General features: G+C 49.3%; 4 protein-coding genes across 4 annotated transcripts; 2 read left to right on the top strand and 2 right to left on the bottom strand.

The window, feature by feature from the left end:
* Positions 1 to 595: 595 nt before the first annotated feature.
* On the bottom strand, positions 596 to 2473 carry APUU_20476S (GMC family oxidoreductase; the record flags this gene model as incomplete). Its single annotated transcript, XM_041699121.1, has 3 exons — positions 596 to 810; positions 864 to 2078; positions 2149 to 2473. 3 exons carry the CDS (start codon positions 2471 to 2473, stop codon positions 596 to 598), a joined length of 1755 nt encoding a protein of 584 aa, XP_041552238.1.
* Positions 2474 to 3664: 1191 nt separating this feature from the next.
* ubaA (E1 ubiquitin-activating protein ubaA) lies at positions 3665 to 6989 on the top strand (the record flags this gene model as incomplete). Its single annotated transcript, XM_041699120.1, has 5 exons — positions 3665 to 3670; positions 3727 to 3818; positions 3879 to 3964; positions 4015 to 6796; positions 6854 to 6989. The coding sequence occupies 5 exons, from the start codon at positions 3665 to 3667 to the stop codon at positions 6987 to 6989; spliced, it is 3102 nt and encodes a 1033-aa protein (XP_041552237.1).
* A 335-nt stretch (positions 6990 to 7324) lies between these two features.
* Positions 7325 to 8652, top strand: ECM4 (glutathione S-transferase family protein; the record flags this gene model as incomplete). The annotated part of the gene is made up of 4 exons (XM_041699119.1): positions 7325 to 7465; positions 7522 to 7690; positions 7743 to 7829; positions 7898 to 8652. 4 exons carry the CDS (start codon positions 7325 to 7327, stop codon positions 8650 to 8652), a joined length of 1152 nt encoding a protein of 383 aa, XP_041552236.1.
* A 927-nt stretch (positions 8653 to 9579) lies between these two features.
* APUU_20473S (calcium-binding mitochondrial carrier protein) lies at positions 9580 to 11776 on the bottom strand (the record flags this gene model as incomplete). Its single annotated transcript, XM_041699117.1, has 9 exons — positions 9580 to 10099; positions 10157 to 10189; positions 10241 to 10344; positions 10401 to 10462; positions 10512 to 10736; positions 10992 to 11116; positions 11181 to 11388; positions 11480 to 11560; positions 11647 to 11776. 9 exons carry the CDS (start codon positions 11774 to 11776, stop codon positions 9580 to 9582), a joined length of 1488 nt encoding a protein of 495 aa, XP_041552235.1.
* Positions 11777 to 11879: the final 103 nt, after the last annotated feature.

Genomic DNA, 11879 nt, shown 5'->3' with positions numbered 1-11879 from the left:
GAAGCTCTCTACGGCGTTTGCGGTTAGTTAGTTTCCAGGCAGCGGGGAGAACTACGACAAGCACTCACACTAGGCGGTATGGCTGGTCCTTGCTGCTCTGCACCGACTTTTGGCGTTGCCAGTACAAAAGCCCACTTCCCAGGATCTCAAGCCGACACATGTAAAAGAGAGAGCGGGTGCTGTCATAGGGAGCTGTATTCCGGACCGCCGAATTAACTAGAGTATTCCGCCGCGACGCGTGACAAATTATCGACAGGAAACGCGATGGAGGGCAATTACGGCTGTTGGAGAGACGTCTAGTTGTGTCATGGACGACAATCCGGAAGTAGCTTTCGCTAAATACCCAGGGGCCTGGGGCAGGCTGAAATTGCATGTGGTTCTTTCGCCCTGCGATCACAGGTGCACTTCACCAACCGAGCAGGAGCCACAGACGCCAAGACCAGCCAGTTATACAGTCCTCCCTACAGAGATTACTAACATAAAACATTGCACATTCCAATTCACATTCTATCCGTCCCCCTATCAATACAATTCATCCGCAGTGATTGCGAGCATTTGAAAATCAGTTGCTTCCGGCGTCGTCAACCATGTCCCGCTAAGCAGTGTGGCTCTCCTTGATCAGATCTGAAGCCTTCTCAGCCACTGCATAGAGAGTGCTCATCAAGTGTCCGCAGAGCTGGAAAGGCAGAACGGAGGCATCAACAACACGGACATTCTTAGTGCCATAAACCTTGAGCTCGGTGTTAACAACACCGCCATTCTCTCGCGGGAGCATGCTGGCAGTGCCGACTGGGTGATAGTTGGGGCGATCTAGACGCGGGTTAGCGGTATGCTTGACCTTTCGATGTGCTCAAAACACTTACAGTTTGCGTTAACCCATTTATTCCATGTGGAGTTTGATGCGGTTTCAGGAAGAGCGTCGAGTCCTGGAGAAACCTCGTCTCCTACAATACCGCTGAGGGGTGCAGTACCGAAGGTCTTGCGAATATACTGAGCCACGACGACCTGAGCTTCAGCATCTTGCCCAAACATGAAGTAGTTCGGGTTAATAGCGGGGATCTGCGAGGCATTGGCAGATTTAATGTGAACATTACCCCGCGAGAAAGGAAGTAGAGGCCAGAAACCCGCGGCAAACGATTGACCGCTAGGAGAGAAGACGATTTCTGCATATGGGACCTGCGACTTAAAGACCAGATCGTATTGAAGCTTGAACGCAGTCATGAGATCGGACTCTTTCACTGCGCCGTTCGAGGCCTTTGATACGGCCTTCGCATAACTGGCGAGGTTGGCTTTGACAAATGATGCCAAAGCAGTGACATTTTTACCGTAAATTTGGTTGACAGAGGGCAGAGCAGAGAATGTCGCAAGGCCAGTCCAAGTCTCTTTACCTTCCCAGGAGAGACCATTGTTCGTCTGATCCTGCAAGTTCTCACCAACAGTGGGGAGGTTCACCTTCACAGGGATATTATATTTGCGAAGAATGTCCGGGTTTCCAACGCCGGACAACTCAAGAAGCGCTGGTGACCTCAACGCTCCAGCTGACAAGACGACCTCCTTGGAAGCATAGATTTTTTGCACTCCATGAGCACCGGTGACCTCAACTCCGATAGCAACAGCATCACCATTGTCGGTGTCTGCCCAGATGATCTTGTTGGCAGTGGTGTTGGAGATTACTTTCAGATTAGACCGAGCTTTATATGGCCAGTAGTACGCTCTGGCAGCATCGTCGCGGACATTGTTTTCTCTGTCAACGGTGTCAGGATGGACCGTGAATCCGACCATCTGGCCTCCCTCCGAGTCGCGGTTGTAATGGACACCCAGCTTCTCAAAGGTCTTGTTGAGAACAGGAAAGACACTGCTATTGGTCATTCCTGTGGGCCAGCCGACCTTCAGAGGCCCCTTCGTGCCATGATAGTTTGCGTCATAACTAGCACCATGAGCAATTTGGTCTGCAGTGGGCACCTGGAACCCTTCCGACTTCTTGTAGTATGGGAAAAGACTCTTCCAGTTCCATCCCTTGTTTCCAACAAGTTCCCAATTATCGATTTGCACGTCTTCGGCTCGGGTGTAGGACATTCCTTAAGAGGCATAGGTCTTAGTGGAAGCCCTAAAGCACATACTTTTGAAGTAAAACAGAGCAAGGCTTACCGTTGATAGTACTCGTGCCACCAAGGGCCTTTCCGGCGCGAATGGTTTGCTTCAGGCCTCCGGAATATGTCTGGTTCTCGGTCTGGTAGGCCCAGTCGACCTCGCTTCCAAAGGCTAGACTATAGCCCAAGACATCAGTGACATCGGAGTTGTTGAAAACAGAGCCGCCAGCTTCGATGATAGCCACAGTGACATTGTTCAGTTCTGAAAGTCTGTTGGCAACGACCAATCCGCTGGTACCTCCGCCAACAACGATATAATCATATGGGCGGCTTGCCGCTACCCCTAGTGAGAGTGCCGCAAAAACAAAGGAGGAAACTAGCATTTTGCACTAGTATCGAAAACCCAAGGTTTGATGATCGTTTCCTCTGGATTTGGAAATACGGCATGACACGGCTTCTTTATACGCAGTACTTCCCAGGCCCCTATGCAAAAGTCCTCACCGGAAACAATTATTAAGCTTCGTCACTGGCCTAAGCCAAAACTGCGAAACTCCACAGGAATGAATCAATTGGTAGTAGGACATGATCAGTCATGATTATAAAACTATTGTACCTGAAACAGGGTCCATCGATATTTGCTTTTCGGTGCAGTCCTGCATGGGAAAGCCCATATAAAAGTGGATATTATGAAACGGACACAACCAACCGGGGCCGCACGATCCTTCAGAGATATGTTATTAAAGCTTATCAATCAGTGTCAAGTTGTCAACGCGCGGAATTAGCCCACCGTTGCGGCATTGTCCGGCCCGAAGAGAAAATTTCTGGTGTGATCCCTAGTCCCTGCTCGGCTTGCCGATTGTCGGGAGCCAGAGCGGCCGGGATGGACGTCGTAGTTCCTCTTGGCTTTATATCCCGTTGCTTCTTTAATTTTAAATTGAAATCTAACAAATCTGACCTCTATTCCGTAGTTGAAGAGCAAGCCTGTTGCCCATTAAAGAGGCACTGTCCCCGGTTTCAGGTCACGTGATCCAGTGTTTTAGACCTTAGGCATAAAATATAGCCTCAGGCAGAAATGCTGAATGTTCTCATGTTTATGCGTAAGGCAACAGCTTAGTAACCTTAAGGCACTGGCTTAAGTTAATCATCTTCCCCTCCAACGGTTGCGTCGAAGCCTCTAGATATCATTCTCGAGTGATTATTAACTTACCAAACTTCCTTGCCTCTTTTTCATACTCCTCCTCCATCATCACCTCTGTTGTTTTCGCTCACTCCTCGCTACTTCCCTCTCCTCTTAGATATCCTACATAACTCTCCTCACCCTCCCTCTGTCCGACCCCGCGTTCTGAGCTTCCAAGCTCCATCCGCCTGTCGGACTTCACCGCTTCTGCTTCCTCTCGGGTCTATCCTGAGAATTGTAGACACAAGTCGATAATACTTGAAAGTCTTGCTTAGAGCAAGGCTTTCATCTCCACGTTTTCACGATTCCCTCCTCCGATCTTCCCGTTCGTGACGCCGCGAAGCTGGGAAAGCGAAGAGCGTCTGCCGATTCTGAAACTCGACCGGAGAAAAAGGCCATGACGGTATGCTTGACTCGGCTGGCTTGGAGCAATAAGCCTATGTGTGCTAATATTCTTAGGACTCCAAAATGCAGGTCGATACCCCCTCGCAAGATACGGTCGAAAAGATCAAGCATGGCGACATCGACGAGTCCTTGTACAGCCGACAGCTGTAAGTGCGCCCACGAATCTTCCCCTTCTCCACAAGTTTGACCCTAATATTATCATTTAGGTATGTGCTTGGTCATGAGGCTATGAAGCGCATGGGCTCATCGAACGTTCTCGTTGTTGGTTTGAAGGGTCTTGGTGTTGAGATCGGTGAGTTCGAGCCAAATATACCTACCTCGTCCAAGTAGTAACGATAATAGCCAAAAACATTTCTCTCGCCGGTGTCAAGTCCCTTACTTTATACGATCCTGCCCCCGTTGCTATTTCCGATCTCTCCTCTCAATTCTTCCTTCAGCCCCAAGATGTTGGCAAGCCCCGCGCCGAGGCGACCGCTCCGAGAGTTGCTGAACTGAACTCCTATGTCCCAGTCACAATTCATGAGGGCAGCAACCTGTCGGGAAACTTGGAACAACTGAAACGTTACCAGGCGATCGTTCTTACTCTCACTCCCTTGAAGGAGCAACTTGCGATCGCAGACTTCTGCCACAAGAACGGAATTTACCTCACAATAGCGGATACCTTTGGTCTATTCGGCTACCTTTTCAACGACTTTGGGAAGAACTTCACCGTTGGTGACTCGACCGGTGAAGATCCCGTGAATGGGATTGTAGCAGACATCTCCGAAGAAGGTCTAGTTTCAGCGCTCGACGAAACCCGCCATGGTCTAGAAGACGGTGATTTTGTGACATTCACCGAAGTGAAGGGTATGGACGGATTGAACAACAGTGCACCGAGGAAGGTCACCGTCAAGGGGCCATATTCCTTTACCATCGGAGACGTGTCCGACCTTGGCACGTACCAGGGTGGTGGTCTGTTCACACAGGTTAAAATGCCTAAATTCGTCGATTTCCAGCCACTCTCTGAGCAGATCAAGAAGCCGGAGCTTCTGATGTCAGATTTCGCCAAGTTTGACCGTCCGCAGCAGCTCCACATTGGTGTTCAAGCTCTACACAAGTTTGCTGAAGCTAAGGGGCATTTCCCTCGCCCCCATCATGAGAGCGATGCCCAGGAAATCTTGAAAATAGCAAATGACCTAGCCTCTAGTCAAGAAGACAAGGTCGAGTTGGATGAGAAGCTCGTCAAGGAGCTGAGTTACCAGGCTCAGGGCGACCTAAACCCCCTGGCTGCTTTCTTCGGAGGTATTGTGGCACAGGAAGTACTCAAGGCAGTGTCTGGCAAGTTTGGCCCTGTGCAGCAGTGGCTCTACTTCGACTCGCTAGAGTCTTTACCTACTTCAGTCACCCGATCCGAGGAGGCCTGTAAGCCTCTTGGAACTCGCTACGATGGCCAAATAGCTGTTTTCGGTAAAGATTTCCAAGATAAAATCGCCAACCTCACCCAGTTCCTTGTCGGTGCAGGAGCTATTGGATGCGAGACCCTGAAGAACTGGGCCATGATGGGTCTTGGAACCGGTCCAAAGGGCAAGATCTATGTCACCGATATGGATCAGATTGAAAAGAGCAATCTGAACCGCCAATTCCTCTTCCGCACCAAAGATGTTGGCAAACTCAAGAGTGAATGTGCCTCCGCCGCCGTTGTGGCGATGAACCCCGAGTTGAACGGCAAGATAGTAACACTCAAGGACCGCGTCGGACAAGACACCGAGCATGTCTTCAACGAAGATTTCTGGGAAGGCCTTGATGGTGTCACGAATGCCCTTGACAATGTTGAGGCAAGAACCTACGTCGATCGCCGTTGCGTTTTCTTCAGGAAGCCCTTGTTGGAGAGTGGAACCCTTGGAACTAAGGGCAATACTCAGGTTGTCCTTCCACGTATCACTGAGTCTTACTCCAGCTCTCAGGATCCCCCAGAGAAGTCATTCCCCATGTGTACGCTTAAGAGCTTCCCCAACCGAATTGAGCATACAATCGCTTGGGCCAGGGACCTTTTCCAAACCTACTTCGTTGGGCCTCCGGAGGCTGTCAACATGTATCTGTCCCAGCCTAACTACATCGAGCAAACGCTCAAACAGGCTGGTAACGAGAAGCAGACTTTGGAACACCTGCGTGACTTCTTGGTGACAGATAAGCCTTTGACATTCGACGACTGTATTGTATGGGCTCGCAACCAATTTGAGGTTCAGTACAATAATGCCATCCAACAATTGCTCTACAACTTCCCCAAAGACTCGACCACTTCCACTGGTCAACCATTCTGGTCTGGACCTAAGCGCGCTCCCTCTCCATTGAAATTCGATAGCACGAGCCCTACGCATCTCGGATTCGTTATCGCTGGAGCTAATCTTCATGCCTTTAATTACGGTATCAAGGACCCTGGCGCTGATAAGGGCTACTATAGAAAGATTGTCGACAATATGATTATCCCTGAGTTCACGCCTAAGTCTGGTATAAAGATCCAGGCTGATGAGAATGATCCCGATCCAAATGCTCAACCTTCTGGGTCCTCTTTCGATGACACTGACGACGTCCAGCGTCTGGTTGACGTTCTTCCTTCTCCCAAGACGCTTGCAGGGTTCCGTCTAGAGCCGGTTGAGTTCGAAAAGGACGATGACACCAACCACCACATCGATTTCATCACCGCAGCCAGCAACCTCCGCGCTGAGAATTACGAGATTTCCCCAGCTGACCGCCACAAGACTAAATTCATTGCCGGGAAGATCATTCCCGCCATTGCCACAACAACCGCACTCGTTACAGGCTTAGTGGCCTTGGAACTGCTGAAGATCATTGATGGCAAGGATGACATCGAGCAGTATAAGAACGGGTTCATCAACCTAGCACTGCCATTCTTTGGCTTTAGTGAGCCCATCGCAAGTCCTAAGAGCAAGTATCAGGGCAAGCAGGGTGAAGTATCTATCGATCAGATCTGGGATCGCTTTGAGGTGGACGACATTCCCTTGCAGGATTTCATCAAGCACTTCTCCGACCTGGGACTCGATATTAGCATGGTCAGCTCCGGTGTCAGTCTTCTCTATGCCAGCTTTTACGGTCCCGCGAAGGTTAAGGACCGTCTTCCCATGAAGTAAGTTATTGAAATACCCAGATCCAAGACCTCGTTACTAATGTTCGTTTGCAACAGGATGAGCAAGTTGGTGGAGCACATCAGCAAGAAGCCAATTCCTGATCATCAGAGAAATATTATCTTTGAGGTAACCGCTGAAGATCAAACGGAAGAGGATGTCGAGATACCGTATGTGATGGTGAAGCGGGGCTAAACCTCCGACGGAAGTGTCTGAATAGATACATACGTAAAAACATAAATACTTGATCGGTCATACAAATATACATTGGTCATACTGCGTTTGTTAAAAGATACTCGAATCCAATCGCTCTTCAATGCTACTACTTACTCTTTGCGTGTGTAATCAGTCTCTTACTTAGTTATTTGGTGATCACTGATGAGCAACCACTTTGTCAGTGCTGAATCAGGCTTAGTCTGGCTTAGTGACCCCTCCGTAATCATTAATCAACGTCATTCTCCTTAAAGCTCCCCGCACCTCCTACAGCTCAAGCATATATATTCCTTGTACTGCCTTCCCCTTGATTCTCTATGTTCCCCGTGCTGCGTAGAGTCGGCCAGCTTGCACAGCATTTATCACCTCCCAGCTCCGTCCCAGGACCGTTCAGCACAAGCATCTTCCGAAGCTTTTCCATCCCCGCACCACCATTCCCTGCCGCACGAAACATGGCTGTAAGCTACTTTGCGCATTACCATAATCTCCTTGCAAAAATTGACATGTCCCTTAGACAGGAAACTCTGGCAAAATCACCGATTGGGTGGTTCCAACCGACAAATCTGGAGAGTTCAAGCGTCAAGTGTCGGTCTTCCGAAACTGGATCTCCAGGGAACCTGGAGCTCAGTTCCCACCTGAGAAAGACCGATACCACCTCTATGTCTCCTACGCCTGCCCTTGGGGTTAGATTCCTGCCTTTGGTTTTTAACAAGAATTGGGAACTAACACTCGCAGCGCACCGAACCTTGATCACGCGCAAACTGAAAGGCCTTGAGGACATCATCACATATACATCGGTGCATTGGCATCTAGGCCCACAAGGTAAGAAACTCGACTCAAACTTCAACCCTAATTGAGACAATACAAGACTAACTCACATTCTTAAACAGGCTGGCGCTTCGCAGCCACGGACGAAAATATCCCTGGAGCCAACACCACCCCAGACCCATTGCACAGCTCCTTCACGCACCTGCGCAACATTTACTTCGACAACGAACCCAACTACGAAGGCCGCTTTACGGTCCCCGTCCTCTACGATAAGAAGACAAACCGCATTGTCAGCAACGAAAGCGCCGAAATCATTCGCATGTTCTACTACGAATTCGACGACCTCCTCGCAGACCAATACAAGAACATCGACCTCTTCCCGGAGGCCCTCCGGTCCCAAATCGACGCCACAAACGAATGGACTTACAACGACGTCAACAACGGCGTCTACAAGTCCGGCTTCGCAACTACCCAGGAGGCCTACGAGAAGGCCGTCACTACGCTCTTCTCCTCCCTCGATAAGATCGAGTCGTATCTTGCGGGCTCCAAATCCCCCTACTACTTCGGCGACAACATCACCGAGACGGATATTCGGCTCTTTACTACGATCGTCCGCTTTGACCCTGTCTATGTCCAGCACTTTAAGTGTAATGTCCGCGATATCCGATCTGGGTACCCGGCCATTCATCAGTGGTTGAGGAGGCTGTATTGGGATGTTCCTGCGTTCCGGGAAACCACGCAGTTTGAGCACATCAAGAAGCACTATACGAAGAGCCATTCGCAGATTAACCCGTTCGGAATTACGCCTGTTGGGCCGACGCCGGATATCCTTCCTAAGGATGAGGAGGTGAGGGCTATTGGGGGTGTCAAAAACTAATCAATGTATAATGTTGCGGGAAGGGGGAGGTTTGGAAGCAAAGGTCTAGTCTTCCGAGATGTTGTATCTATCACCTTTACCAGTAAATTTGGTGCCCGCAAAATAATTCTCATGTTCGTCCTTCTTCTATACACTATATAATTCTATCCTGACAGGAGCACGCCGGTGGTTCCCAAACTAGTTACAAATGAGAATAAAAGTAGACAAAAGGGAGCATGCCTTCCACCGACAACCCCAAGGTTCCATTTTGTACATACGATGCTTGGGAGGGAAAGAAAAGACAAAAAAAAGAAGAAGTCAAAACTCCATAGAATGCTTCATCGCAGGACTCCTTGCCATGCGAGTTTAGATTTGCTGTAGAAAGGAAAAGAAAAAAGAAGAGAAACAGCAGAAAGTCGTACCAATACGAGATGTCATGGTTTGACCGGCAATGATAGCCGGTGAGTTGAGAAACCAAAAAGAAGAAAATTAGCTAAGGCGCCGAAAGGTTTTTGGATGTCGGCGGGCGATGTATTGAGATTTGCGGATGAATGGTATGTGCATTGGCATATTGCTCAACAACCACAAAAAATGATAATGCATTCCTATGTAGGAAAATCACGTCATCCAACTGAAGGCGGCGGGGTCAAGGGTATCTTGGTAAACGCTTTCAAAGACCCAACAAGAAAATAAAACACGTTGTATGATTAGAACAAGCGTGGGGGGAATCAAGTCAAGAGTATCGGAGAATCGGAGTATCGTGCGGTGCGGAGGTTGATGATGGTTCAAGAAAGCTTCGCCGAATAGCTCCACGATGCGTAGCGGCTTGCCGACTGAGGCTGAAGACGAATGCCTGGTTTAGGCGTACACCTTGACAGGGGAAACAGCTCTTGAAAAGAGCAATAGTTTAATGAACCAGAGTTCCCGTTCAGTGTAACCACAACGATTCTACCTCAAACCGAGCATTCGCTTCGAGTTTTCGTAGACGACATAACTGATAGACACTGCTGGTGCGACCTTAAGAAGGTTTGGAGTGAGTCCTTTATAGAATCCACGGAGACCTTCGCTCTGGACCGTTTTGCGGGCGACATCCATGACTCCATTGTAGGTTGTCGGATGGAGGATAGTGCCCTGGGCCTGCATTCGAGTTCGAAGAACGTTCAAAGGGTAAACAACGGAGGCGCTAGCCCCTCCACTAATGGCACCAATAGCTCCTGTTGTGAAATTGTTAAGAGGAACATCGTCTTCATGGCAGCCGTGTAGACGTGCTTTTCGAGCAAGCAGGGTGCGTTTCAAGTATTCAAATGTTGAAAGATCAATGGCCGCGTAGGGGAACATCCCCATAAGACCAAGCGGCAAACCACGGAAGAATCCGAACATGCCATTTTTGTTCCACACCTTCCGAGCTGTGGCCGCGATTAATTGGTTGCCCTTCAAGCCACCTTCAACGATTTCGCATTGCATCCGGCTAGTATAATAAGTTAGCCATATGAATACAGCGGGGCCAATGGGCTTATCCACTTACAATTTCAGGGTATCAAGAGGGTAAACAAAGCACCTGCAAGGCTGTTAATGGTCGGCCTTTAAAGGATTGTATCAAGTAACATACTGGGCAACCATTCCACCACATCCTCCGGATAAAAACTGTGAGGTGGGCCTAAGGCGCTTTGGGTCATTGTGGCCCTCAAGACGAGCAAAAGCGCGTTTTGCAGACTGCCGCACGTTAGTATACATCAACATATTGGCACACTTCACTTGGGAAATCTAACCTCGTAGGCTCCAAACTTTATCGCTGATTCGGGCATAACTTTGACAACGTTCAACCCGTTGCCTTCTATCGTCAGTATGGTCCTATAGTCAGGATTATTCTATTGACGCACCTGCAAAAAGACTCCGGATACCGCCCGCTCTCCAGAGCTCTTTCACCGCATCAACCAGGGATTTGGAGGCTCTCCCAGCCGCCTTAAGTGGAGCTCCATCTTTGGCGGCACTGACGGCGGGCGATTTTGATCCGGTCTTCGCGATAAGATATACTTTAAGTCGGTCCAATGGCGCAGTGGCTGTCCTGGACACGGCTCCTGCGATACCACCAGCAATGAAATAACCTAGTTGAGGAGTATTCTCTGTCAACTTCTGTTCATAATATCGGAATGACATCCACATGGCGACGGTCCTGGGTATGGGCAGCCACTCCAATTCTAATTCACCGTCACAGGCGGAGGAATCATTCGCAAAAGCGGACTGCGGAGCTTCCGCATGCGCTAACGGGAGGAGGGTTGCCAAAATGTGTGCTGGGAAGGTCTTGTACAAAAATGTTCTGATGGCCAAAATATAACGTGTAAGAAACGAGTGGTCTGTACCTAAACCCTGTAGATCGTTTATGTGGACATCTCCTTCCGGGTTTAGATTTCCCGTGGCAGTGTAGTATGACAGGACGGCGTGCAGGTCGTAAGCCGAGTAACCGGACAGGAAGAGGAGGAAGTCCCTGCATGACACGGGGCGCATTAGCGAGGCTTCCTCAAGAAAGCAACCTGTCGTGGGATACCCACCTCCACTCTGGATATGAAATAACACCATCTTTATTCGTATCTACGTCCGCAAAAAACTTGTCCAGCTTGGCCTTCGAAACGGTGACGCCGGATTTTGCGAAAGCAGCTTTGAGCTCGTCTTTGTCGATTTCCCCGTTACGGTTGTGATCAATACTCTTGAAAAGGTGCGAGAGCTCGAGCTCGGCGCTGTCAACAAATGCTCGGAATTCTAGGAATAATTAGGTTGATCAAATCACCAGCTGGCGCCAGCTGCTTCGAGTATCGAGAACTCGTCACGATCTGATAGCGTGTGATCTTACCGGAGTATTCTATGATCCCATCGCCGTTGGCATCGACGGACCGAAAGATATTCCGCAACATAGAATCAGCGTTCTTTAGGGCTAAGAGAGAAAAAAAAACCCGTTAGCATCACGTCTGCCCGTCAGGTGCTATCAAAAGCACGAGATGAGGTCATGGAGCGGCTCACGGTGATCGATCTTCCTCAAGCCCTTCTTTAACCCATTATAATCCAAGTGATCCTTCTTTTCGGCACCCAGGCGTTTCCAAAGTCTGGTAACCCTTTGGTCACACTCATCTTTCGACTCGTCGTTGGCCATATTCGGTTGGAAGTAAATTGTTATCGGCCACCCGTCATTATTTTCAAGGAGGGGTCAAGAGAGCTCGAAGTGAGTGTATCCCCGTCTCAGAAGGGGAGTATGG

The sequence above is a fragment of the Aspergillus puulaauensis genome, chromosome 2 (assembly GCF_016861865.1).
Source record: "Aspergillus puulaauensis MK2 DNA, chromosome 2, nearly complete sequence".
Classification (NCBI taxonomy): domain Eukaryota; kingdom Fungi; phylum Ascomycota; class Eurotiomycetes; order Eurotiales; family Aspergillaceae; genus Aspergillus; species Aspergillus puulaauensis.
The sequence above is the reverse complement of the archived record's forward strand: the minus strand, read 5'-3'. Positions and strand labels throughout refer to the sequence as shown.